Below are 26,957 nucleotides of genomic sequence, written 5' to 3' on the forward strand. Positions count from 1 at the left end.
ATCGGAGTCACAGGGATGTGTGCAGCCGGCCACCCTCATCAACTGGCGAAACCCAATGTCTACTGTAAGTCATCAGGTGATGAGGGCCCGGTTGTGTGAAGGATCCAGCATTGCATTGTGGTTTGCATCATAAGTGGAAACCATGACGCAGGTGTGAACAGAGCCTTATATATGGTAAACCATGATCTCTCCTGACACATCAGTTTTAGAAAACATGTAAAAGGAATTTTTATCCTTATCATAAATGAGTAAAACTGCAAAGAAACAACTTTGATACGTACCTCTACCTTTCTCAGGAAAAAAGTGATTTTTAACTCTATAGTTTGCAGCTCGGTGTCTAGATCTCCTACAAAAGCATGCAGCACTTGTAAGCGCTTTGCTACATACAGAGCTTGTAAGTGCTTCTCTGAAGCGGACCGGATCCCCTGTGATCCACCGAAGTTCCAAAGGCAAATCTGTCTCTGCTTGCAGCATAGCAAAAAAAAAAAGCATGTAGTTCGGATCAGCAGAGAGACCATGACGCTGGTCTGAAAGGTCAATTGTCAGGGACGCACCACTCCCTGGCAAGCAGCAAGCCAGAAGACTGGGGAGCGACGTGCTGCTCAAGATAGAATATGCAAAAAGCCCTTTAAAGCACCTGGATCCCTTTTTCTTAGAGTTCTGATCCTCTATCAGTCCTCCTGGAAACATATTAATAAATGAACAACTGGACGCCAGAGTTTCCTTGTCTCTGCGTAAAGCAGCACACACCTTATTGTCAAGAAGAACGATACTGCCCAGTCGTTAAATTTTTCAAATATTTCCAGGAGGAACAACAGAGGAACGGTGCAATGCAAAATTCTAAGAAAAAGGAACCCAGAATTAACGCGCACGTCAAGAGTACGTTTTGGGTGACAACCATTGTGACAATCATGATAGCAAGCCCTTTAACTTGTGTACGCAGAATCCGGGATGGCAAATCTGCCAGTAAATCACGCTCCACTCCCATGAACTAACATGGGCAAATATAGAGAAATATGACATTCACATGTTTGAAGAATAAATGTAGTAAAAAGGCAAATATCTGAGATATTTAAAAAACAATAACCCCCGAATGCCCTACAGTTACTGTATTTTCTGATGGGAGGTTTTTTGTTTTTTTTTACCTAATGGACGATTGACTAAATGGCCGTTTATTGCCTGACTTTACATGACGATCACAGGCATTTTGTTAAACAGGTCTCCAGATAAAACAGATTATCTTGGTAATGTATGAAATCCTAAGAAAGGCTTTCCCCCTATGCCAAGCACGATCCTGGCGCTAAGTGCGCCGCCTCCGAGAAGAAAACAGTTCATGGTCTAAATTGCCATGAGAAAGGCAGAACCTCCAAACATATTACTTTTACTATTAAATGCAACGTAAAAGTAATCATGGGTCATTACTGCCCACTAGGCTCATCAGCGCTGCCAGCATGTCAAGTGAAGAGTTATTAAGGGGAGCGCAGGATTGATTAATGGGCTCACATAAAGAACACTTTAATTATTTCTGTGACATTCAATTTTCTTTACAAGTCATTCTGTTCTTCACAGCCGACGGTTCTGCTGTTGGCAGACAGAAAGATTTCGTTCTCTTAAAATCACCGTCAGGGCGGGCATTTTAACCCTTCGCAGACAATGGGCGCCTCTAGGCACAAATATATATGCCGCCTGCATTATAATGAGTGAGGGACTCTTACTGTAGTAATGGATCACTTTTTTTTTTTTTTAATCGCGTAGATTTTTTTTTTATACTACCGATTTTCATTTTTTTCTGATTTGATAAAAGTCTAGCTGTACTAGTGGTCCTTTTGAGAACAAAGGATCATGCATGCTAAAAATCCAAAATGTCCCATCCTTCTTTCCTCAAATCGGTCTACATACAGTAGACTTAGGGACTGAGATAGAGGCCCATTCTAGTTTTGGGTATGTCTGCCTATAATGCATCTTTATCTTTTTACCATTGATTTAATTTTGTGTTTTACATTGCGTCAAATGGGTGCATTATACTGTACCAATATACTATAGATCTGACTCTCAGAATGGCATTGTAAATAACTTAATGAATATAGATATGTACATATACATAACTTATCATTCTTTGGTAGCATTCTGACAATCGGTGGCAAGTCAGGCTACCCCTAGTATGGTTTTCTTCATTATTTTGGGTCTCTCATCGGCCTCCCGTTGCTTTCATTGCTTCTTAATTTTATATCAACTTTTAATTTTTATTGCACACTTGACTTTATTGTTTATATACACTTATATGATATTTTAGCATTATTTTCATCTTAGGCATGTGCTGCCGATTGTAAAAGATACTTGATGTAATACGCCAGCACCTGCACAACCACACAGTCAGAGAACTGGTCAACTACTTTAAAAGTGGCTGACCCTCCACAATGGTATTGATGACATATCTTCGAGGTGGATCACAAATACCAGATCGGTGTCAGTCTGACACTCAGCACTCTCACCGATCACTTTATATGGAGCTGAGCTGCAATACTAGACGCATGGATAGGTGTAGCGCCGTCTCTAGAAGAAAGCGCCCGTGTTTTTCTAATCCTCTATACTCCCTTTCACAATTCCATATAAGTCATAAGAAGCTCTAAGTCAGGGGTGGGGAACCTCCCAGGCCTTAATGACCTTTTATCCGGCCCCCGGGCAGATTGTCAGGGACTGCAGTGCTTTGGCAGGGAGTTGTATTTTGGCTACCACCAGCTCCTTAATTTCTTCTTGCTCTGTGAGCGCACACACGCAGTGTTCACTACTGAACACTGAAGGGCATGCAATGAAAGATTACGTCCTAACACCAGTGCCAGAGTCAGGATGTACTTTGTGGGCAGAGTTTGTACGGCCCCCGAAGGATGGTATAAATATCTAAATGGCCCTTGGCAGAAAAAAAGATTCCTCACCCCTGCTCTAAGTTATAAATATAAACTGTAACAGTCCGTCATTATTTAAGCTGCAAATGACAATATATAGTAATTATTAATCCATGCTAATGATTGAAGGGAACCTGTCAACGGGATTGTGCACAGTAACCTACACACAGTGTCAGGTCGGTGGCGTTATACTGATTACAGCGATACCTTGGTTGATGAAATCTGTCTTGTTGTTGTTTCTTAATCCTTACTTTCAGTTTTATGTTAATGATATGCTCGTGCCCTATGGCGGGGTTGGGGTATGTGGTGCTCCGATTAGCTATTCATAATGCAGACTGCTGACAGGCCACTGCTCCATCACTGACCTGCCCCCAGATTGCATAATGAATATACTAATGTATTTGAAAAAACATGTCACCTTATCAAAATGGCGGCGCCTGGCGCACTATCATTTGTCAGTTAGTGCCCATTATATTGCTGTGCTGAAAAGAAAAAAAACTCACCATAAAAATGGCGCCGTCGGCTGCGCGTTAGCATTTATCGCGTTCTGATACATGCTACTGCGCAAGCGCCTGTGCCGGCTCCTTGTAGTTGCAGCAAAAAAAAAAAAAAAAAATCACACTACATGAATATGGCGCCGTCGGCTGCGCATTAGCATCTGTCGCGTACCGATAGATGCTACTGCGCATGTGCCGCCTCCAGTGCCATTTTGTTGTAGTGTACATTTTTTTGGCTGCAGCAACAAAGGGCGGATGGAGGTGCTTGCACAGTAGCATCTATCGGAACGCGCCATTTTGATGGTGATTTTTTTTTTTCTTTTCAGCACAGCAATATAATAGGCACTAACTGAAAAGTGATAGAGCGCAGGTGCCGCCATTTTGATGAAGTGACTTTTTTTTAAAATACACACATTAATATATTCATTATGTAAACAAGGGGGCAGGTCAGTGAGGGACAGTGACCTGTAAGCAGTCTGCATTATGAATAGCTAATCAGAGCACTACATACTCCACCCCCGCCTTAGGGCATGAGCATATCATTAACACAAAACTGAAAATAAGGATTAAGAAACAACAACAAGACAGATTGCATCAGTCAGTATAACGGTGCCGAACTGACACTTTGTGTAGGTTACTATGCACAATCCTGCTGACAGGTTCCCTTTCAGGATGAATATTTGTGCTGTAGTAGATATAGATGCTAAAAGAGTCATCTATGTACTGATCTGATGAGATTTTATAAAATATACCAGCATAGCGGACAATTACATGTATTTTTCATTTCACCCAAAAATCATGGTGTAAGGTTGCAGCTGGACGGGTTCTGCATGGAGTGTGTGTGTCACCGAGGTGTCTGGCCTTGGTGATGCTAAACCAGGAAAAAAGGCTCCAGTAAGTACTGAGAGGTTTGTTTAATGGAGGAGCATGGGTCCAGGTCTCAGGAATGGCTAGTAGAGATGGGTGGGACTGGTCATTCCCATCCTCCAATCTGACAGATGCAGCGGACTTAAAAGGGCAGATGAACTGCTAACAAGGGGTTGTGTGTGTATGGGAGAAAGACCTTGTGTGTGCTGCTCAGACCCTGCTAGAGTTTGAGTACAGATGTAGAAACACCCTTGAGACTTTGGTCTATGGGAACCTGATTGGAATATATGAACTATTTGTTTCTGTTCTTCCCTTGTGTGCTGGAGAAAGGCACTTGTTAGTTTTCCTTTTGGAAGGCTTTTGGACTTTAATAAATATTCCCGTTTGATTAAGAAGAAACTGCTTCCTGTCCCTTCCTCAAACGCTGCCAAGGATTGGAATCCCTACAATGGTCATGCTGCCCTCATCCTCTACAACAAATTAACACTGCGTTGGATGCACATGCCATCTATTATGTCTAGGAACTGTCCAGATTCTCATGCTTTGTAACATGTCCTTCACTCATTTACAGTGAGCAGTTCTTCATCAGCATCCTGCCAGCATTAATGATGCAGGACAACCGCCTCACTGTCCAGCATGCCCTTTTTACGCAAAAGCAGAGTGACAAAGACCTGTCCCCACATCTGTAAAGGGACGAAAACCCGCCCCCACTTCCATCAGAGAGACAGAGGTCCACCCCATCTTCCTGTGGAGACAAAAACCCACCCCCACTATCCACCCACTTCATGTACAGAGTCAAAGACCCACCCCCATTTCCTTTAGAACTACAAAGACCCACCCCCACTTACTGTAGAAACAGAGACCCGCCCCACTTCCTCTAGATAGACCCGCCCCACTTCCTCTAGATAGACCCGCCCCACTTCCTTTAGAATGACAAAAACGCACCACCTTCATGTAGAAAGACCCACTCCCACTTCCTCTAGGGAGACAAAGACCCAGCCTTATTTCCTGTGGACAGACAAGGACCCACCCACACTTCCTGTTAAGAGACAAAAACCCACCCCTTCCATTTTATCCAACATGCCATTTCTGCTATGAATGACGGATTACACTTGACAACAGGCAGTGGACAACAACTTAGAGAAAAGGGAGACACCTGGTGGACGGCGTTAGGCAGTGATTTCTGGGCTACAAGACAATAGATAATGTGAATTGGCACACAGCACATTTTCAGGATTAATATACATTTCATTCATATTAGTGCTGAATTACAGCAATGGGATTTCTCAGCCTGTCATATACCAGGGCTGTGGAGTCGGTAAGCAACAGTTGCGACTCCGACTCCTGGATTTTATCAGGCTCCGACTCCGGCTCCGACTCCTTCATAAATGGCCAATTCATAACAACAAATTTACTGTTGTAAAATATTAAACATCGTGCTTATTCAGTTTCTCACCATCATATAAGTAATCAGACCACTTACAGCAAAAACTACATTTATTAGAATACAATTAGAATATAGCAAATAACTTTTATAAACTTTTCTAAACTGTAAGTAAATATGCAATAAACACTTTTATGCAGTTAATAAGAAGAAATCTATAAATTTGTCCTCAGAAAAAGTATTGCCTCTGTCAGATCCTCCTTCATGGATGCCCTCAATTCTGATCTAATTATTTTGAGAGCAGAGAACAACCTCTCTACACTAACTTGTGTTGGTGGCAAAGCAGTAACCACTCGGGCAACATCTCTGACAATGTCAGGATACAGAGGAATCGCTTGTTGCACTGTTATTTTTGATGAACGGTCAAATTTCTCAATTTCTTTTAGTGCACGTGAAAAATTCTGCTGAAATGTACTGGCTGTGTTCCTTGATGGGGATGACTCTTCTTCTATGCGGGAACGCTTTGCACGGTCCTTGTGATCCAAATATTTTTCGAAATTATATTCTTCATCAGTTGATGATGAGGGTGAAGATGTGGCAGGACGACCAAATTCTTCTTGTTCCTCCTGACTGTTCTGCAACCCTTTCATCCTTACTGCTATTTCAAACAGAGCTTCTTTTCCTTTACTTAGCTGTTGATCATCTAGAAGAATCCGATGCATTGGGTCTACATAAACTGCTGCCAAAAGAATGTTATTTTGTAATAGTAGCTCCTCTCTCCGTTTCATTGATGTAGCAATGCCACTTGCAATTAACCCTCCTCTTTGGGACAGGCGAAACATCAGGTTCTTCCACTCCTTTAAGAAAATACCTGGAGTTAAGTCCTCTGCTTGTAATTTTTTAGTCACTGTAAATGGGTGCTCTAGCAATTTTTCCAGCTCAGTCACCTGATTCCACTGACTTTCATTTAGCGTCAGTTGAGGGTTAGCCATGTCTACAAGAAAGGTTTTCAGTTCAACCAAGCGCTGAATCATTAAGTAAGTACTGCCCCATCGTGTGGCTTGATCAATAATTGCCCCTTTTCCAGCACGTCTCTTCAAAATTGAGTCAACTTTAGGGGTTCTGGCAACAGTAGCCAATTTTCTCACCTTGCCAATCAGTGCAGCAGCATGTCCTTCTTGCAGACTGTCTCTTATAGCCAGCTGTAGCGTATGCACAACACAGCGCATGTGATGAATGAAAGAACATATTGACACAGTTTCAACAAGATCTAAACTATCATGTTGCTGTTCATCTGAAGCAACTTCAGTTTGCTCCTCAGTTACAATACTGTGTTCCTCTATTTCAAACATTTCTGTGTCTGTGGACCCAGAATGTTCTTCTAGCTGCTGGTCACCATCATTACTCTCATTCATTAGCTTAATAGTACTTATCATATTTGAAGCATTGTCAGTTACGACAGAAAGAACTTGCTCTTTTTTAAGTTCATAGTCTTGCAGAACCTTTTCCACCAAGACCTGGAGAAACTCACTGGTGTGATGAGCTTTGGTGTCTTTTACTGCCAATGTCTTGGTAACTATTTCATTTTTGTCACAAACAAATCGGACATTGATGGCAAAATAGTTCACTTTGTGACGTGTGCAGGCATCCATTTTAAGAAACAGAAAGCATCCCTTGAGAGTTTTTTTAAGTTCTTCCTTTTGTTTAAAAGCTTCTTCGATTACTAATTTTCTAATACTCTCTCTCTCCAGAGAAACACCAAGCTTGCGGGCCATTTCCCCATTCAGACACATAAAAGCTGGTCGTGAAAATAATGAAATAGGCACACTATCCTTTACAACAAGCTCTATGATCTGTTTTTTAAATGTATCTACTGTCATTGTCACAGTAACTTTGTCACTGACAAAATATCTTGCAACTGATGGCTGCAAAGTTCTCTGCTCCTTTGTTTGGCTGGAAGAGCTGGGCACTGGTTCATTGGTTTGGATGCAGTCTTTCTCATCCACTGCTTTCAGTACTTCTGGATGAAAGCGCTGTAAATGTCTCTTTAGATTAGAAGCTCTGGTAGAAGCATTTTTATCTTTGCCTGAATATGCACTCATCTTGGCTTCACAGCATTTGTTTTCGTCTGGATCATTTGTCATACACTGACAGACATAATGTTTTCTATCTTGAGTGATGGTGAAATGTTCAAATACAGCTGATTTAATGTGATGCTTCTTTGACATTCTCAGGTTTTTAATTCTGCATTCACAATCCAAATGACAATTGTTTTTCCTAAAAACTATTGTACAAAATTATTGCCAGGTCGTACAACTGATATAGTGGTCAGTAATACTGTTATTATTCCTCATGTACTCACAGTTAATTGATGCAAAGTTTGTTGAAAGGATAATACTTCTTACAGTCTTCCTCTTCTGAGTAGCAGGCAGCTGTGAGATGCTTGGAAGATGCACACCTAGTATGATCTAGTCTAGAGGAGGAGCTTTACTACTAAGAATTTGCAACACATTTTCACTTTCAGTTTCATACATTGTAAGTAGGGGGGTTGGGGCAGCATGAGGTTAACCAAGTATAAGATTAGATAAGGGCAGTGGAGAGCAGTGACACACAAGAAGTAAGAAATGTCTCTATCTCCAGCAGAACTGCTTATCACTGTTGTTCATAGTTTGATAGAACATATATATTTGAGTAACATTTATAAAATTCATATGAAAGTTCAATTATGAAATATTAATACATTTTTTTAAAGCTGGAGTCGGAGTCGGTACATTTCTACCGACTCCAACCAAAATTAACTCCGACTCCACGACTCCAACTCCACAGCCCTGTCATATACTTCTACTTTTTGGGTTTTCGACCTGTGGTACGTGCCGTGCTTCTTAGGGGGTCTGACACTGTGCTGGGGAGTTCCTTGTGCTTGGGACAATACTCTACACTAACAGCTCATCTCAAGTTGCTGAGGGTGAACACACTGAAAAATCAAAAAAAAAAGAATACCCTTGTTCTCTAGGAATGACAGGGTTAACCCTTGTAAGACTCTTAAGTAACCATATGGCTCTTACAAGATTTCCACATCGTGCTAGAATTTTTATTGGCAACAGCTTGTCTGTTTTACTCCATACGGTTTGTTCGGCCTCGAAACCGCAAGGTTTAAATTAAAAGTTCTAGCTTCTCTGAAGAATGTAGCAGCCTCCCAAGAAGCCAGAGGGTGATGGCAGCCAAATCCCCGGAACCCTGAGTTCTTCTCTTTCAATGTGCAACCAAAACAATTTCAATCCTACTGTAGCTGTATATACTAATAATTTCAGGATCAGCAATCTCCACCTTTAGACCTTCTTACACTGATGCGCCTTAAATCTACTTTAAACATTGAGCAGATTGGCTTTATTTATGTCATGCATTGCTTTTCTTCTTCATTAACATCCAAAGCAAGAAAATATTACCGTACTTGTTACATGATTGTTACACAATTGCAGCTGCACTGAAAGCTCAGACTGTCAAATCAACCAGCTGAAATACGACATTTACTTTAGGGGCGACTGGAGGAGGGAAATATGATATTAAGCAATATTTTTTGTGAAGACAGACAGCGCTCCAAGCGCTGCCCGAAATGAATCGCCAGTCCTGCACATTCACACTGACACTGCAGGAGCCGAACAGGCTTGTGCACAGTGTCAGTGTGGACGCGTTCTCATCCCTCTCTCCTGTCTGCAGTGAGCAGGTGCTGCAGACAGGAGAAAAGGATAAGAACATCGCCACACTGTCAGTATGTGTATATGAGCTTGTTTGGCTCCTGCAATGTCAGGACATATGGGCTCTCAACCCTCTTGTCTATCTGCACTGGACATACGGTAATGTGAGTCTGTGTGCAGTGAGTAGGTGCTGCAGACAGGAGAGAAGGAGAAGAACGCCCCCACACTAACCGTATCTATTTATATAATTGCCTTGTAATGTTTTAATTTCCTGTTCTGTCCAGATGTCACCGTATCCCAGAATTCCAAGCGGAGGAAGTTCACCGACCGCCATATTGGGACACCCAAGTGATGGGTGTCTCAATATGGAAACTGCTGCTGGTACCAACCTATTGCGTGGTAACACCAGCGGAACACCATCGCACCACACACAGACACTCATACAGCCTCTTGCACGGTACCACCAGTGGAACACCATTGCATCACACACACATTCTCTATACGCTGTACGCACCACACGCACACACTCACGCAGCCTCTTGCGCGGTACCACCGTCGCACTGCGCCTGTGCGAATTCCGCGCAGTGAATCAATCGGCTGATCCCGGCGGCAGATGCACGATGTGTCTACAGGCAGAGGAAGTCGGTCACATTAAAGGGGTTTTCCCACGAATGAAAGTTAATTTTAAAAATTGTCTGTGTCTGACCGTGTATGGAGCATACCACATCTCCTGGGCAGGGGAGGAAGCACAAGACAATACTGACATTACAGCAGGGGATCACAGAGGATTCATTTTGTGAGGTAAAATATTTCACTGACTGTTTTTAAACAATATTTTACCTCACAAATTGTATCCTCTGTGATCCCCTGCTGTAATGTCAGTATTGTCTTGTGCTTCCTCCCCTGCCCAGGAGCTGTAGTATGTTCTGTACACGGTCAGACACAGGTGTGAGAGAAACAGCACAGGGGGGAGACAGCTTAAACAGGACAGCACGAGGGGAGAACACAGCACAGGAAGGAGAGAGACAGCAGACAAGGAGGATAGCACATGGGGTAGACAGGTCAAAGAAGAGAGCACAGACGGCAGAAGTCAGCACAAGGGGAAAGAGAGAGTGGATAGGTGGGTGAGAACATGGGGGGGCGGAGAGATTCTCAACGCTGCAAAGCCTGCCCCCATCGTGACATTACCGCCCTCCCGATGTAATAGCATCGGGCCTCCATCTAGTGTGTATATAAGCTTGTTTGGCTCCTGCAATGTCAGTACATGTAGGCTCTTATCCTGTTCTCCTGTCTGCAGCACCTGCTCGCTGCAGGCACTGCAGACAGGAGAGGAATGAGAGTGCACCCGAATCTGCATGTACAAGACTGTTTGATTTCTAGAGGTTTAGTGCGGACATGTATTGCTGGGAATTCAATTCAGGCTCTGGGAAAGCAACGCTGTCAGTCATGCCATGAGGTGCATGACATACTGTTTACAATGCACTGAATTCTTGGCCTCTCCAAAGGTGAACTTAGGAGCCCTTAGTCACATATAAAGATAGAACCGTTTTTTGCCCAACTAAAGAAGTAAAATCTATATTGCAGGTATTTTATAAGGGCCAAGTCCTTATAGTACTGTATAAGTAGAAATCATGTTTTGAGAGCTTAAGACTCCCTTTAAAAAAATAAATGCAAGATGGAAAGAATTTTGAACAAAAATGTAACATTCTTTAATATGACAGTGGAACAGTCACTCCTAGTATGCGTGACATCAGAAATCTTCATATTAACGTATTGGGGGCCTTTTAGGCCCCCATGCAAATCATATGGAAAAACACACTTATATAACTTTTACAAGTTTATTTTAAAACTGCTAAATAAAATATGATTAGTCATCAAAATTTTAATTATAATTTTTCACCGAAAACACCCCAAAATTTTTTTTTTCCAAATTTCACACAAACATATGAAAAAACGCACAAAAACGCATAGAAATCTATACCAAACTAGCTGCAGCTACATTTCTATTATGTTTCTTTTCTATTATATTAGTCTTCCAAACAATTTTGACAAGTTATTTTTTCGGAAGAATGTTCTTTGCAGACATTTTCCTTACAAACTGAACAATCTTAACTTATCTCAGGTCCTTCACAATTAGCTCACAGTGTATACTGTCCTCATTAAGCCCCCTTTACACATAGCGATATCGCTAGCAATATCACTGTAAAGTCACCGATTTTGTGACGAAGCAGCGATATTCCTAGCGATATCGCTGCATGTGATACTTACCTCCGACCGGCTCCCCCGCTGATTATCGCTGGTCGCGCGAGAAGGTCCTGGATCATTTCTCGTTGGGCGCTTCCTGCTGGGCTTCCTGTGGCGCCGACGAGCGACGCGTGGACGTGGGCGAGAGGACGTCAGGATCGCCGCGTCTGACAGGTAAGTAGCGACCCCCGACCCCTGCGATGTCGCTGGTGAGATCTGCCTGTGTGGCAGCTCACTAGCGACCACTTAGCGATGCACCAGCGATCCATATCGTTGTCGGGATCGCTGGTGCATCTGTAACGGTACCCTTACTCTCTACACAGCTCATTACTGTGTTCAGAAGGACCTGAGATGATGTCATGGCCTTATCTCGCCCTCCAAAAATCACATGACATCCTCATATGGCATTATCCACACCCTGGCCCCTCCACCAGCATTACTGAGTACAAATAAAGTAACTTGAGACACAAACACTACTGAGAACAAGATAAAAAATACATGGGCCTAAAAGGCCCCCAATCCGTGCAGATGTGGTTTTCACCAAAAAAGCATTGTTACACCGAAATGCCTATGAAAAAAATTATATGAACAACTGGATATTACCAACAACAACATCCTTGAGGATTACCTGGAGTTTCAAAATTCTAACTTAAGTAGTTTTTCAGATAATAGCAAAAAAGTAAGCATGGGGGCCTAAAAGGCCCCCAATACGCATGCTAGGGTTATTAAATACAAAAAGAATACGTTCATCACTCCTTTATAGGAAGGACTAATAATAGAGAGGAGCGAGCACTAAAATGCTTGGATACTCGTTACATGAACCAGGCAATTTCTAATGCTCAGGTGCGCGTTTCGAGTAATGAGTATAATGGGAGTGAAAGGGAAATCCGAGCGTTTTTCCGGCAGACCCTACAAGGAGGTCTGGCGGGGCAGTGAAAATGTTGAGATGTATGGGAAAAGTACTGAATGGAAGGACAACAGCATGGAAGAGACTCATGGAAGCATCTCTGACTCCTAGATAGCTGCTGAGAACAAATGGTGTCACACTTTTACTCCACTTTAAAAGATTGACAAAAAAACATTCAAAATCGATGAAAAAAAATGTTAAGAAACAATTTTTGCTGTGTAATGACTTGTATGTAAGGCTAAATTTTAAAAGGGTTAAAAAATAAAATTTAAGTTAACTAAAAATGTAATTTGTTATAAAAAAATTGGAAATTTCAGTGTAATTTATGAAAGAAGCAGGAAGTGCCAAAATTAGGGACTCAGACCCACCCTGTATTAGAGATAAAGGAGAGTCTCATACACAGTTTGTTCAAATTGTCATTTACTGGTACTCCTAGACTCATAAAGGCTATGCACGAAGTACAAATCCTGTCCAAAATTAGAAGTAGGGTCATTCAAACACCCTTGAAGGCACCAACTGTAGTGCCTCATAACAAAAAAAAAATCAGTATGTGAATTGTGGTACTTAGGGTCATCCATAGACTCTAGAAGGTAACAACTGGTGGGCCTCATTTAACTATTGAATATTAAAAGCACTTTATGTGTTCATTGTTATGAGGGTGAGCATTTTAGCACTTTCTGTTGACAGGCGAAAGCACCTGTCGGTTATGAACACCCCGATGTCATTAAAAACCTGCTCAGACAAGACGCTAGCAGCAGGGCAACACAACACCTTCAAGGCATAGAGGGACAACTCATGCCAGGTGTCCAGCTTTGAGACCCAATAGCTGAAAGTTCAGCAGAATTAGGGAGCACGCTCGTTTTGTTGACCAGGTAATGCTTGACTATCTTTACAAACTTTTCCCTCCTTGTTAAAATTACACAGTCATCAGGGCATGGACACTGGAACGGTGTCATGAAATTGGCCCAGGCCTTTGACAGTGTACCCCTGCCTCTAATATGTGTCTCCCTCACCACTCTTTGGTTGAGCACGGAAGCTTTCCCCCTGCCACTAGAGTTGTCTGATGGGAACTTCAACATATTTTCCACAATGACCTACTGGTATAGCACTATTTTAGAAGACCGCTACCCCCTCAGGAAGGAGAGCTGCAAAGTACTCCTTGTAGCGTGGGTCTAGCAGGGTGAACAACCAGTACTCTTTTTTGTGCAAGAAGAATGTAGCATGAGGGTCCCTACAGCCAACACTTCACTGTCTCGACCATGATGACTACTCTCCATCTCCTCCTCCATCTCAACCTCCTCATTCACCTTCTCAGCCCATCCATGTAGGCGAGATGAGACAAAGCTTTTGTGGTTACTAGCCTCTTTTATGTTATCAGCTAGCTCCTGTTCCTCCTCATCCTCTACCTCCTCATTGTTACCCAATCTGCGCTGAGCACATGATATGAGGATGGGCTGGGTAGCATCTCCCTGTATCAAGTCTTCCTCCGTCTCCATCTGGTCCACATGCAAAACTTCATGTTTCATTGTCAGCAGTGACTGTTTTAGTAGGCAGAGAAGCAGGATTGTTGCACTGATGATGGCGTCATTGCCACTCATCATCTTTGTGGATTCCTTAAAGTCTTGGAGAACCACACACGTGTCAGACATCCATGCCCACTCTTCAGTTGTTATGTGTGGAGGCTGATCACAATTCTGACAGGTGTGTTTGAGATGGTATTCCACAACTGGCCTCTGATGCTCACAAAGCCTTGCCAGCATGTGCAGTTCCAGCGTGTTGTCACATTGCACACCAGTCGGTGAACTGGCACTTGTAGCCCAATCTCGAGCCGCACTGAGGAGCTTCTCCCAGACCCATTCATTCCTCAAGAAGAGTTCATTCTGCTCCCTTCCTTCTGGGGACACACCCACCGCATACCAGCGATGTTAACCCTCCATTTTGAGGAACGTGAACCTGGTTCCAGCCGTCAGCTCTTCCTGCCTTGGAGGCAAGTTTTCAATCGCTACAGCCCGATGGTTGAACGAAATGTGATGATGGGTCCAAACTCTTCAATGGACCCCTTTTCCGCTGCCGGTCATACGTAACGACCACCACCCCAGGATGCCAACCATCTTTACCTTGCGGCTAGCAGACCCAATGGCATTTCTCCAGCCCTGGTTCTGTCTCTCCTCCTTGTCTCTTTCGACCAGCCTAGGCCTCGCAATCCACTCAACAGTTCCTGGATCCTAGCTCTCCCATCTGTAGTCCGCAAGAACCCCAGTGGTGAAGGTTGCAGCCTGGGATCGGGACTTGGTGGTTCCAGGAAAACTACCGGTTCCAGACCAGAGGGTCCTGCGACCTCTGCTGTTGCGCCAGCTTCCTCTGGCTCCAATATTCCTCCGGTCATTACCTTGGGAGTCTTGCGTAATTCTGCCATCTCTGCCACTATAAATGACTAGTTGAATACAGAAAATTATTTTAAAAGCTTTTTTTGGAGTGTTATATACCACAGAAATGAACCCCAGGGTAAGGAATACTGTATGGGTGAGTAATTTAATCCAGCAAAACACTTTTTTGGTGTGTTATGTAACAGCAAAATGTACCACAAAAGAATGTAATTCTTTATGGATCACAGTATATTAAATTTTTTCACACACACACAAAAAAAAAGAAACCACAGCTACTGCCAAAGCTATACATTTAGCAATGGACTGCAAAGCCCTAATCCCTGCCTACAGACTTCAGCCACTGTCCCTACTCCTGCAACTCTTTCTCCCTCTCTAGGCTAAATGCAGAATTTATGTGATACAAACATCAAAGTAAAGGATTAGCCCTTACTATGATGGTTCAGCTTCAGCACCAGTATCAACACTTCAGGAGTCTGATTTGTTATAATGTCCACATACAGGCCTGGACAAGCACTCTCTCCCTCCAATACAAAGTGTCACAGAATTGTGCAAGGGCGTTAGGCTACTTTCACACTTGCTTTTTTTTTAAGCGCGTTTTTCCCGCAAAAAAAACGCATGGAAAAAACGCATACAAATGCTGCGTTTTTTTCAAGCATTTTTACGTGCATGCATGAAAAAAATGCAGCGTTTTTATGCGTTTGTAGTGCGTTTTTTTCCAACATTAGTTGGCCTCACCAAATAAATCAAGATAGGGTTAGGATTAACACTAACCCAAACCATGACTTTACTAACCCTAAACCTTAACCCTTAACCAAACCATACTAACCCTACTAACCCTAACCCTTAACCAAACCCTACTAACCCTAACCCAAACCCTAACCCTAAACCCTAACTAACCCTAAACCCTAACCCTTAACCAAACCATACTAACCCTAACCCAAACCCTAACCCCCCTTAACTAACCCTAACTCTAACCCAAACCCCTAATTTCCATTGTCTAACCAATGGTCAACAAAAAAAGCATGCGCAAAAAAACGCATACTAGAGCATGCCAATGCGCACTCATACTTACAATGGGTGTCTTGCTGTAAAAAAAACGCATTGCGCGCTCATGCGTTTTTTTGAGGCAAGTCGGACGCCCAAAAAATGCAACAGGATGCATTTTGTGCGCCCGAGCGCACACCACAGAAAAACGCATGCGCGTAAAAACGCATACAAACACGTGTATGCGCACATAAGCGCATCCCATGCAAAATATAGGGAAAAAAAGCGCATGCGTTTTTTAGCGCTAAAATACAGCGCAAAAAAACGCAAGTGTGAAACCAGCCTTAGTGTGCAGAGCCTGTTCTTTTGTAATCCCTGATGATGTCAGACGGCCAATCACAGTAATGCCACTATGAAGATGGCTACAGTGATTCGCAGGCAATCTCTGCATGTTTATTGGCTGTGTAAAAGGCGCAAAACATGGGCAGGGATTCCAGCATTACATATGAGCACTAGCCAATGCTTGTCGAGTGCCATCCGAGCACCCAGATACCAGAGTACTGAGAGTACATACTCGATACTGAATAAATTGAGAAGTTGAAAATTTTGTTTCCATTTTTATCAGTAATAGGTCTTTCCATCCTGTGATTTCCATAATTCCAAGACTTTTACGTCTCAATGTTGCAATTTCAATGCTGAGAAGTATATATTGGGATAGACAATTATGCTGCAGCTGCATCCCCTTCCTACCCCTCCTCCTTATTTGCTTTGCTTCTATAGGGTATATTCATACCATGACTCATAACTTTTATTTTATAGTCTGCCACACTTTCCCATACAGAACAACACAGTAAAGAAAGTATACCGAATTGGATACATTTCTTTTGCTATAGGGGCCAATATACTGTCTGCATATATCAGAGGTACAAGTTGGGGAATAGTCCCAACGCACACATCTAGTGGTATAAAAAAAAAAAAAAAAAAAAAAATGCATTGTGCAGAAACCTCAGCCTGCATGCCAAAGTTCATACATGACCTGCAAAAAACTTTAGTTAGAGCAGATCAACGGTATCAGATAGCGGTTAGTATTCATTCCACTTATGCATATGCTAACAGTCTTCTATCCCTGGGGTCATTGTATACACAAGGTCATAGCAAGAAATATTATTTATACGTATGAATGTCTATTCTGCACTATTCGTACAGTCTGCTGTCCATCACCGAGCTCTGCGCCATCTAGCGGCAGTGAGCTTGGTGCCACTTACGTGGTGAGAGTAAAGTGATAGGCAGGAATGTCGCCTTGAAGTTACAATAACAGTGGATATTTCAGAGTCAGTGATATAAAAAGCAGCACTACGTGGACCCCTAACCGTGGCTCCCATGTGCCCTATACGTGCAACGTGACAACTCCCAGCAGAGCCTTTCACACCTCTTTAAATTCTGGGTCTGGCACCAATGTGTTCTCAGATTTTGCTACCACTGCACATAGAAAAAAAATGTTGGGGATGTAGAAGCCTTTGGGCATAAAAAAAAACAAAAAAAAAAAAAACAAAGAAACTTGGCTTTGACAAAGAAAGTAAATTACGGTGCGAGAAAAATGCTGTATAATCTGAACGGACGGAGCCAATTGGTATCGCACGACAAAAGTGACGTGCCGAAACAGACTTTGCATTGAACACTTTGTTTACATTGAAACAAGTATATGATCAACTGATCAAACTCAGGTCAAGTAACCTTATCACCCTTATTTCTCTAATTAGAAATAATAAAAAAAAAAAAGTAGAAAAAATCCAAAACATATTTGGTATCACATGTCCACAAAATTCAGATAAATCAAAATATAATATTTATCCTGTACAGTAACACCATAAAACACATGCCAAAATTGTTCTTTCATATTTGCATCACATCCCTCAAATAATGCAGTAAAAAACAATTAAAATATCGTATGCAACACGCAGTCATACCAATAAAAACTACAGTTTGCCCTGCAGGACAACAGACCAGCATAAGAGTTCTTTGATGTAAAAAAAAAAAAAAAAATTGTTTTTACAAATTTTTTTTCTTAACCACATATTATATATATATATATATATATATATATATATATATATACACACACACACACACACATACACACACACACACAAGTTTGCCATCGCTGTAAATGTGCTAATCTGAAGAATAATGCTGCCCTATAGTTTTGAACACCCAAAAAACACAATGGCAGAAAAGCATTTTTTGTTTCATCATTTCACCACACTTTGTTTGTCCTATTTTTCAGTACATTACATAGTAAATTGAACAGTGTCTTCCAAAACTGCAACTTGTACCACAAAAACGCTCTAATATGGGGGAATCAGAAGAAAAAAAAAAAATCATGACGCTTGGGAAAAAAGGGAAAGAAAAATAAAATAAAGTAAATGCAGAAATAAAAATTGGCTGTGGTGGGAAGGAGTTAAATGCAGCGGTGACTGAGCATGTGTTGTGCTGCCCCATTAAAGTCTATGGAACTGATGGAGCCGCTAAGTACAGCGCTATGCTGCCTCCGATATCCCCAAACGATCGCGGGCATCCTCGACCGCCGCGCCAATCCAACAGCCTCTTACTTCAGTCGTGCAGTATGGAAGGATGGGGGGGCTTGGGATCTCTGCTCTAGTCATCAGTGGGGGTCCCATTGAACATATATTTATTCCCTGTCCTACGAGTCATTCAGAGACATAACTTGAAGTTCCTAGGCCTCGATGCAAAACTGGCAAAAATGGTGTCTTCTTACGTGGCAGGGGAGCCTTTGAGCCTCCAGATACGACTGCATAGAAAAAAAATTTAGATGGAGGAAAACAAACCAATGATTGTTTTTATAATTTGAGAACTAAGTACACAATGAATTCCGGGACAAATGATGAAAGTGTCAGCGCTTTATACCAGCCCTGCGAGGCATTTCTCTCTTTGCTTTAAGGACTGTAATATGTTCTTATAATGAATGGAATAAACCATGCAAAGCTTTAATTGCCTTCAAAAATGTATTAAGGGCCTTCATTACTGTGTGTGTGTGAAGATCCCGTTCCTACACTGGCGGTGACTCGAAAGAACTTCCAGCCGGTTATGGGTTGAATTAACATAATGATCCCCGATCCCCCCCCCCCTCCCCCCAAAAAAAATGTTCTACGGAAGACAGACTGCAAATAAACTAGCGAAATGACAACTGTCATCAGCCCCTGCCGGCTAATTGTGAGATTCATCCTACAAGGCATTTCATTAAACCGCAAACCATTTCTATCCTGTCGGCTTTCCCCATAAAGCCTTCGGGTTCAATGTATTGGAGCTGGAGGAATGTTAAAAAAAGAATTCCATTTTAAGTACGGGTAGGGAGGAACATAAAAGGCCGTTTCCGCTTCTTTGAAATGATCACCAGTTTACGAGACTGTAAACACTTTGCACTGGAATGAACATCTACGCAACGAAAAAATTTCATTTCACCCTTGTTTTGGGTTCCCCCCCCCCCCATTATCCAGGTCATTCATACCTGTAGCTGCACATTAAATGAACTAAGATCCTCGGCTTTCTTTTCCAAGGATTGCACCCACACTTTCCTCTTCTGCCTGCACCGGGAAGCGGCGGCGCGGTTCCGTTCTAAAAACTTCCTCCTCTTTTCATCTGGGTCATCGCTTGCCGCTTTCCTCCGACGCCCCCCTCCTGTGCTTTGAGTTTGTGGTGCGGGGGGAGCTGGAGACGCCTGCAACAAAACAAGGACAAAGTAGTTTGGTGTCTGGCTCATTTGTATATACAACTTTTCCCTTCTGCGTTGCATCAAAAAGTCCCCCCCCCCCCCCCCCAAAAAAAAAGGAAAATGTAAGCATTAAACAACGGAGGCAACAGCTGGTGAAGCATTCTCCCAGAACGGCCTTCTGTTCAGGAGATGCTGAGGAGGTGCAGAGAGCAAGAATGGAAAATTGCTCCTTTACTGCAGATTGAAATCGCACGCACGGTCTAACATCGTAAAGCAATGATAACACATGGCACTCACATTTATGTAGAATGCAAGCACGTGTCATGCAGGCACCTTAACACAGAAGGTACGGCTAACTTGAGAATTAAAGGGAGTATGTCAGCAGGTTTTTGCTATGTAATCTGATGTAGGGGCTGAGACCCTGATACCAGCGATGTGTCACTTATTGGGCTGTGTTTTCCGGTTTCAATACAATCAGTGTTTTATCAGCAGCAGATTATCACTACAGGATTAGGAGTCTCCTGCTTCCTGGTCCAACCCCCCCCCCATTCCTTGATTAGCAGTTGTCAATCTACAGTGTACTCAGAATGCAGCCAATCAGTGGTGTGGGTGGGGTTATACAGAGCTCAGCATTCAGAGATCTGCAGCAGAGAAAGCTGTGATTCTATCACAGCTGTTGCACCCGGAGCCACATTGTTGAAATCAGGGTCTCTGTCCCTACATTATACAGCTGTCAGATGACATAGCAAAAAAGCTGCCGACAGATTCCCTTTAAGAAAATCCTCGCCAAAGTCAGGACTTCAACCCCTTTCTGCCAAAGCTGGTCCAGGCCTTAATTTTTTCTAATTCCACATTTTTTTAAAGCCAACATTTAAGAAATCCAACATGTGTCACATTGTAGTTAATAACCTGAGAATGCTTCTGCCTATCCCAGTGATTCTGAGGCCGTGACACATTGTACTTTATATTAGTGGAAGAGGTCTGTGGCTGTGAGTTGTGTTCATTTAAGAAAATATCTGAAAAGGTTTATCAAAACTGTGAAAAAATTGCCATTTTCAAACTTTTGAATTTTTTTCGACCACATGTCTACTTTATGTCAGTGTCGCTGTTTAAACATCTTATTGTTACGGTAGTATGGTAGAATTGTTCAAAGTTTAACAGCAACTTTTAATTTTTTTCCTTTATATTAAAATGTACAAAACGTCTTTTTTTAGGGACCACTTCATGTTTGAGGGGCTTATGCAAAAAAAAAAAAAAAAAAGACCCCACCAAACAAGATTCGGCATTAAAACTGCACCAATCAAGGGTATTCAAAATTGCGCTCAGTATGTTAATAGTGATGTGCAAACGTGCTGGGATAAGGTGTTACCTGAGCATGCTCGGATGCTAACCGAGTTTCTTTGGCGCACTCGAAAAATATGTCCGAGTCCCCGGGCTGTGTGTCTCGTGGCTGCGTGACAGCAGCAACACTTGTGGGGATTGTCTAACAAACAAGGAATCCCTGCATGTGTTGAGGCTGTCAAAAAGCGTGAAACAAGCAGCCACGGGGACTCGAAAAAGTCACTCAGTTAGCACCTGAGCATGCTCAGATAACACCTTTTCCGAGCACGTTCGCTCATCACTATTTGTTAACCTTTCAGGTTCTTCAAAAGAAATAATGCAAAATGGAAGGAAAATAAAACATTTCATATTTTATATTTTAAAATGCTGCTTCAGTGGCAATTTTTTTTTTTAATTTTCACAATGGTAAACAGGAGAAATCAGACCTGAACAATTTTTTATGCAACTTCTCCAGAATACGCAGATGTCCCACATGTGGTCAGAAAAAGACGCAACTATATGGGCAACGGCAGAGCTCAGAAGGGAAGGAGCTCAATGGAGTAGTGATTTTGCCGGGATGGCTTGCGGGTGTCATGTCACATTAGCAGAGCCGCTGGAGGTACCTGGACAGCAGATCTCCCGCCAATAGGACCCCCTTTTACAAACTACACCCCTCTATAAATTCATCTAGGAGTGCATTGAGCATATTGACACCGCATGTGTTTCATAGAATATTATACCACTTGGCCATGAAGAAAAAAAAAAGGACGTGTAAAATGTTGCTTTACCAACAATTTTTCTGTTTTGCCACTTCTACACAATAAAAACGATTTTTTACAAAACTATAGATGTTTTGCATTGCCATGTTTTGAGAGCTATAAATTCTATTTTTTTTTTCGTGGACAGATTGGGTGGGGCTTTAAAGAAGGAGTTGACTTTTTTTCCCCCGAACCTTTTTGTGATACATCAGATTTTTTGATCGCTTTCCATTCCAATTTTTCGGGGGAAGAATTAACAAAAAAAAAAAATAGCAATTCATCAATTTTTCACTGTTCCGTAAAACTTTTAAGACCGCTGTATTCTTCGAGTCAATTTTAGAATGCAAAAGTAACAAAACTATAAGAACGATATTGTAGAAAAAAATGTTTTCTATGCATCGCAGGATTTTTGCAGTTCCGCAAAGCCATTATTTTTCTCTTTGCATATGACTTTTTGTGAGTAGTATGATGGGGAAAAAAAAACAGCGTTTTGCTGTGTTTCTTTTTTATTTTCTCTAAGGGTTAAACAACCTGACAGTTTCATAGCTCGTATCGTTCAGGACACGGCCATACCAAATGCGTGTAGTTTTTTTTATTTTTTTTACTTAAAAAATAATGTTTTATTGCCAAATCATTTTTTTGTGATTTGTTCCTTATTTTGTTTTGTTTATTTTTTTATGTTTTTAAAATTATTTTTATAGTCCCCCCATGGGACTTGAAAATATTATCTGATCGTTAGAACAATTCCTGCAGTTAAAAGGAAAAATAACACAGGTCAACGAAAAAAATTTTTTTTTCTGGTGTCCAAAATATTTTAATGAATTTGGGGTATTTTTGGGGTGCTGATTCTGAATATGTCATCAGTTTTGCCAGATTGGCTCAAGTTTTTGAGATTTTTGGTATCTTATTTATAGCACTTGTTGGTAAATGCGACGCATCATCTCATTAATTTCTTTGGATTAGTACTTGAACTGAGCAGTTCTCAATATAGTTTTGTGTTAATTAGTGTTCTAAAAGTTTGTTCATAGCTTGATTTTTGCACTAACTTTATGTTGTTGTCTGTTTTCCAGTGAAAAGCATGAACTCATCATGAAGAAGTTGTCTTAACGATCCAGACTCATTCTGTTACATTTGTGGTGAATATACACTGCCAAAACATAGAAGAAACATAACAGACTTCGTAAAAAAAGTGTATTTTGCCTATTTTGGGGTTATGCTTGGGGACCAAGACAAGTTTTGGGCACCACACATAGTGTGCAAAGCATGTATCGAATTATTACGAAAATGGAGCAAAGGACAAAGAAAAAGCTTCAAATTTGGTGTTCCAATGGTGTGGAGAGAGCCAAAAAATCATCATGATGACTGTTATTTCTGTGCAGTGCAAGTGCAAGGATTCAATAAGCATAAGAAACGAAAATGGGAGTAACATGGAATCTGCAAGAAGGCCTGTCCCTCATTGTGAAGATGTGCCTGTACCTGTGTTTACCATAAATAACAGTCATCATGATGATTTTTTGGCTCTCTCCACACCATTGGAACACCAAATTTGAAGCTTTTTCTTTGTCCTTTGCTCCATTTTCGTAATAATTCGATACATGCTTTGCACACTATGTGTGGTGCCCAAAACTTGTCTTGGTCCCCAAGCATAACCCCAAAATAGGCAAAATACACTTTTTTTACGAAGTCTGTTATGTTTCTTCTATGTTTTGGCAGTGTGTATTCACCACAAATGTAACAGAATGTGTCTGGATCGTTAAGACAACTTCTTCTTGATGAGTTCATGCTTTTCACTGGAAAACAGACAACAACATAAAGTTAGTGCAAAAATCAAGCTATGAACAAACTTTTAGAACACTAATTAACACAAAACTATATTGAGAACTGCTCAGTTCAAGTACTAATCCAAAGAAATTAATGAGATGATGCGTCGCATTTACCAACAAGTGCTATAAATAAGATACCAAAAATCTCAAAAACTTGAGCCAATCTGGCAAAACTGATGACATATTCAGAATCAGCACCCCAAAAATACCCTAAATTCGATGAAATATCTTTGGCACCAAAAATGCTGTTGACCAGTGTAATGTGTACAATTGGGTTTCATTAAAAATGTTGCGCCGCTTGGCTTTTACGGGGTCTTTGTTTCCCTGCACATTGAACTTTGATGTGGTCTGTGGTCATAAATTAATAGAAAAGCTCAGAAAATGGCAGAAAAAAGTTACAAACTCCCCGTCAGACCATCATAGCGGACTGACTGATGGAATCTCAGTTAACTCATTCTGCAGCCAGCAATAGACAGTGAGACACAAAGACTATATGATTTTTAGCCCTGGATACATGGCTTTAAGTAAATTAATTAAAAAAAAAATAAAATAAAACAAAATACAGTATGTCCTTGATATTTGGAAGCTGCAGGGTTGCTAGACATTATAACTAAGGCAGCACTATGCGACTGGCGAGGTACATACCGGTGTTTCGGTAGTTGATGTGGCAGGCTGCTGTAGTGACTGCGTTTGCGCTTCCTCCGGCTGAGTCTTTACAGTTGCACTTGTCTGCCCCTTGGTGGTTTCGCCATTTGTTACCTGAGGATGTTGCTGGGTCAGGGCAGCTTTAAGTCTCTATAAAATAGGAAAAACCTATTAACCAAACTAAAAACTTAAAATAAATGTGTCAGTAGGATCAACCCTCTGGAGCCGCATGTAGGTCATAGAAAGTTGAGTAAAATAATACCTCTGGAATAGGTAATCAGATCGCAGATACCAAGTTATTTTTAAAAAAAATGTGGATGAGCTGTTAAGATCTATGGGCCGGACATAGATCTCCCCGAGAATCTGTCTTCGAAGTTTATTGTAAACGAAAGGAGGCGTTATCAGTGTCAGACATGTAGATCAGGAGAGCAGACTGTCCGTCATTACATGTCTCACACTGGTAACGAGCCCTTCATTTACAATAAGCTCTGGAGTCAGATTCTCAGGGAGATCTATGTCCGGCCCATAGATCTGAACAGCTCATTTACATATTAAGAAAAACATGGATTTCCCTGGAATAAGACATCGGATCACAGATAATCAGGTATCACTTTACTCCACCTTCTATAATCTAGTTGCCCATAAAGACGGCTTATGATGGTAGATAGTTTCCCTTTAAATTAAAACCATTATGAAAAAAAACAAACATGTATAGGACATTAGATCATAGATATGAATTATTGCCAATAAATAATGCTTTTGTCTATGGCTCTTTTGATACTAATATCATGGCCTCTGGTTTTACCAGCACCATGACAAGTATTGTAGATCCGTTTTCGAATGGATCCCATTGGCTTTCCATAGAATACTTTAGGTTTCTTTGGTGTTATGGTGGTTTTCAGTTGTAGATTGTACTATTTTTGCCATCAGACACCACAGAACAGAGTCTTAGGCAATGTTCACATTGCCTTTTTGGCTTCTGTTTAAAGGGGTTGTCCGCTACTTTAGCACTGATGACCCATCCTTGGGATAGGTCATCAATGTCTAAACGGTTGGGGTCCGACATCAGTCAGCACCGCTGATCAGCTGTTATTGGTGTCGGCCGCAAATACTCACTGTCTTCCGACAGTGGCCGCCGTCGGGTAGGAGGTGGATGTGCAGTACCCTGCGGTGCCTATTATCAGAAGACGTAGCAGCTCTGGATGTGAGTACTTCTGTACGGCGGCTACCACCGTGGACACCAATAACAGCTGATCGGCGGGGGTGCCAGGTGTCAGACCCTGACCGGTCAGACTTCGATGACCCATCCTAAGGATAGGTCATCAATTCTAAACGTGTACACCAAGAACAGAGGCTGTGACGGATGCCTGACCGGGGCATCTATCAGCCATAGGAGCCGGTTTAACAGATGTGCAATATGTCATGAAGTATTCATTATTCCACTTTAACAAAACCATTCCCCAAATGGTTTTATACATGTAAAATAACAAACAAAACAGATACTCACCCTCCCCAGGTCCAGCGGTGGCTCGGCGCTGATGCCCCGATTTCTGCATTTTAACTGCAGCAGTGCTGTCACAACGTATCACTGCTGCAGCCAATCACTGAGCTCAGCAGCCCCACTGATGTAACGAGTTACCGAATCCAGTAATTGGTTGTAGAACTGCCATTTTTAGGTTGCCTCACCACTAAAAAGGCAATAAAAAGCGATCAAAATGTCATGGGTACCCCAAAATGGTACCATTAAAAATTACAGCTAAGCACTGGGGAAAAAAACAAACAAACAAACAAGAGAAAAAAAGCATGTGTACACCGATAGAAAAGTATATATATGGGTGTCGGAAAATGGCGCCACAAACCAAAATCGTTTGAAACTGGAGAATCATGGTGCCAAATCATTTTTATAACCCAACAAACGCCGAAAAAACTAAACCCATAAAACTTTGATGGCACCGCATTTTACCCCTCTTGGAACTTTTACTTGTTTTTCGGTACATTATATGGTAAAATTAATGGCGCCATTCAAAAGTACAACTTGTTCGACAAAACTAAGCCTTCATACGGGTATAGCAAGGGAAAAATTAAAAACTTAGGGCTCTTGGAAAAATTGTAGGGGAAAAAAATAATTTAAACGCAAGAAACAAAAATTGGCTGCATCCTTAAAGGGGCGGGTAACGCTACGCGTTTTCTTTACCTACGGTTGTCGTTAACATTTACATCTGTGCATTTAAATTCCAGATTTTCTGGAAAAAAAAAAAAAAAAAAAAGCAAACCCCCCCCCCCCCCAGACCTGAAAATCAATATTTGTAGAGGAGGAGACCTGGCTCCCAACTGTGCTTGTACCGAGGTCCCCGAGAGGATATGTCCCCGGTCTTTGGCCATTATTGGAGCTTTGCTCTCAGGAGTTACGAGGTTAAGCATTAGTCAGTGACCTTTCTCTCGTTATTTCCATGCGCTGACATGCAGAGTTCCCAAGTTATGGGGGGGGGGGATTCATCTCTTCAATGGCCGTTAAGTCTATGTGTTGCACCCACCCATGCACTGATGTAGGTCATCCTCGTCTCCAAATTAATCTCACTATGCCAATTAAGGTTATGATTTAATAAAGTTGGAGAGAATTAATTATAGCTTTCGAAATTTGAATGCATTCACCTATATGTGTGTGTCTCATAGGGAATTGCAGTGCCAGGTGGACATGGACTAATTTAGAAGAAGAAAAAAAAAACATTAAAATATGCCGATAATCTGCTGCAATTTTCCTGCAACAAAATACACAACAGCAATCTGCTCTGATACCATTTTTTGCCGTTTTT

At 41.7% G+C, this 26,957-nt stretch overlaps 1 protein-coding gene across 4 annotated transcripts in view; it reads right to left on the reverse strand.

Annotated features, from left to right (window-relative positions):
• ATF2 (activating transcription factor 2) overlaps nucleotides 1–26,957 on the reverse strand; it is a 121,550-nt gene that overhangs the window by 34,510 nt on the left and 60,083 nt on the right. For 3 of the 4 annotated variants that reach the window (XM_073577419.1, XM_073577417.1, XM_073577418.1), the window contains exons 9-10: nucleotides 24,145–24,294; nucleotides 19,395–19,604 (exon numbers count right to left, since the gene is read on the reverse strand). In XM_073577419.1, the coding sequence (XP_073433520.1) occupies nucleotides 19,395–19,604; nucleotides 24,145–24,294 (360 nt within the window). Of the gene's footprint in view, nucleotides 1–18,019; nucleotides 18,678–19,394; nucleotides 19,605–24,144; nucleotides 24,295–26,957 lie in introns of those variants that run through there. The other variant, XM_073577420.1, reaches the window with a different exon arrangement.

This window comes from Dendrobates tinctorius, unplaced genomic scaffold, assembly GCF_039654945.1.
Source record: "Dendrobates tinctorius isolate UK_male_01 unplaced genomic scaffold, ASM3965494v1 ptg000056l, whole genome shotgun sequence".
NCBI lineage: Eukaryota > Metazoa > Chordata > Amphibia > Anura > Dendrobatidae > Dendrobates > Dendrobates tinctorius.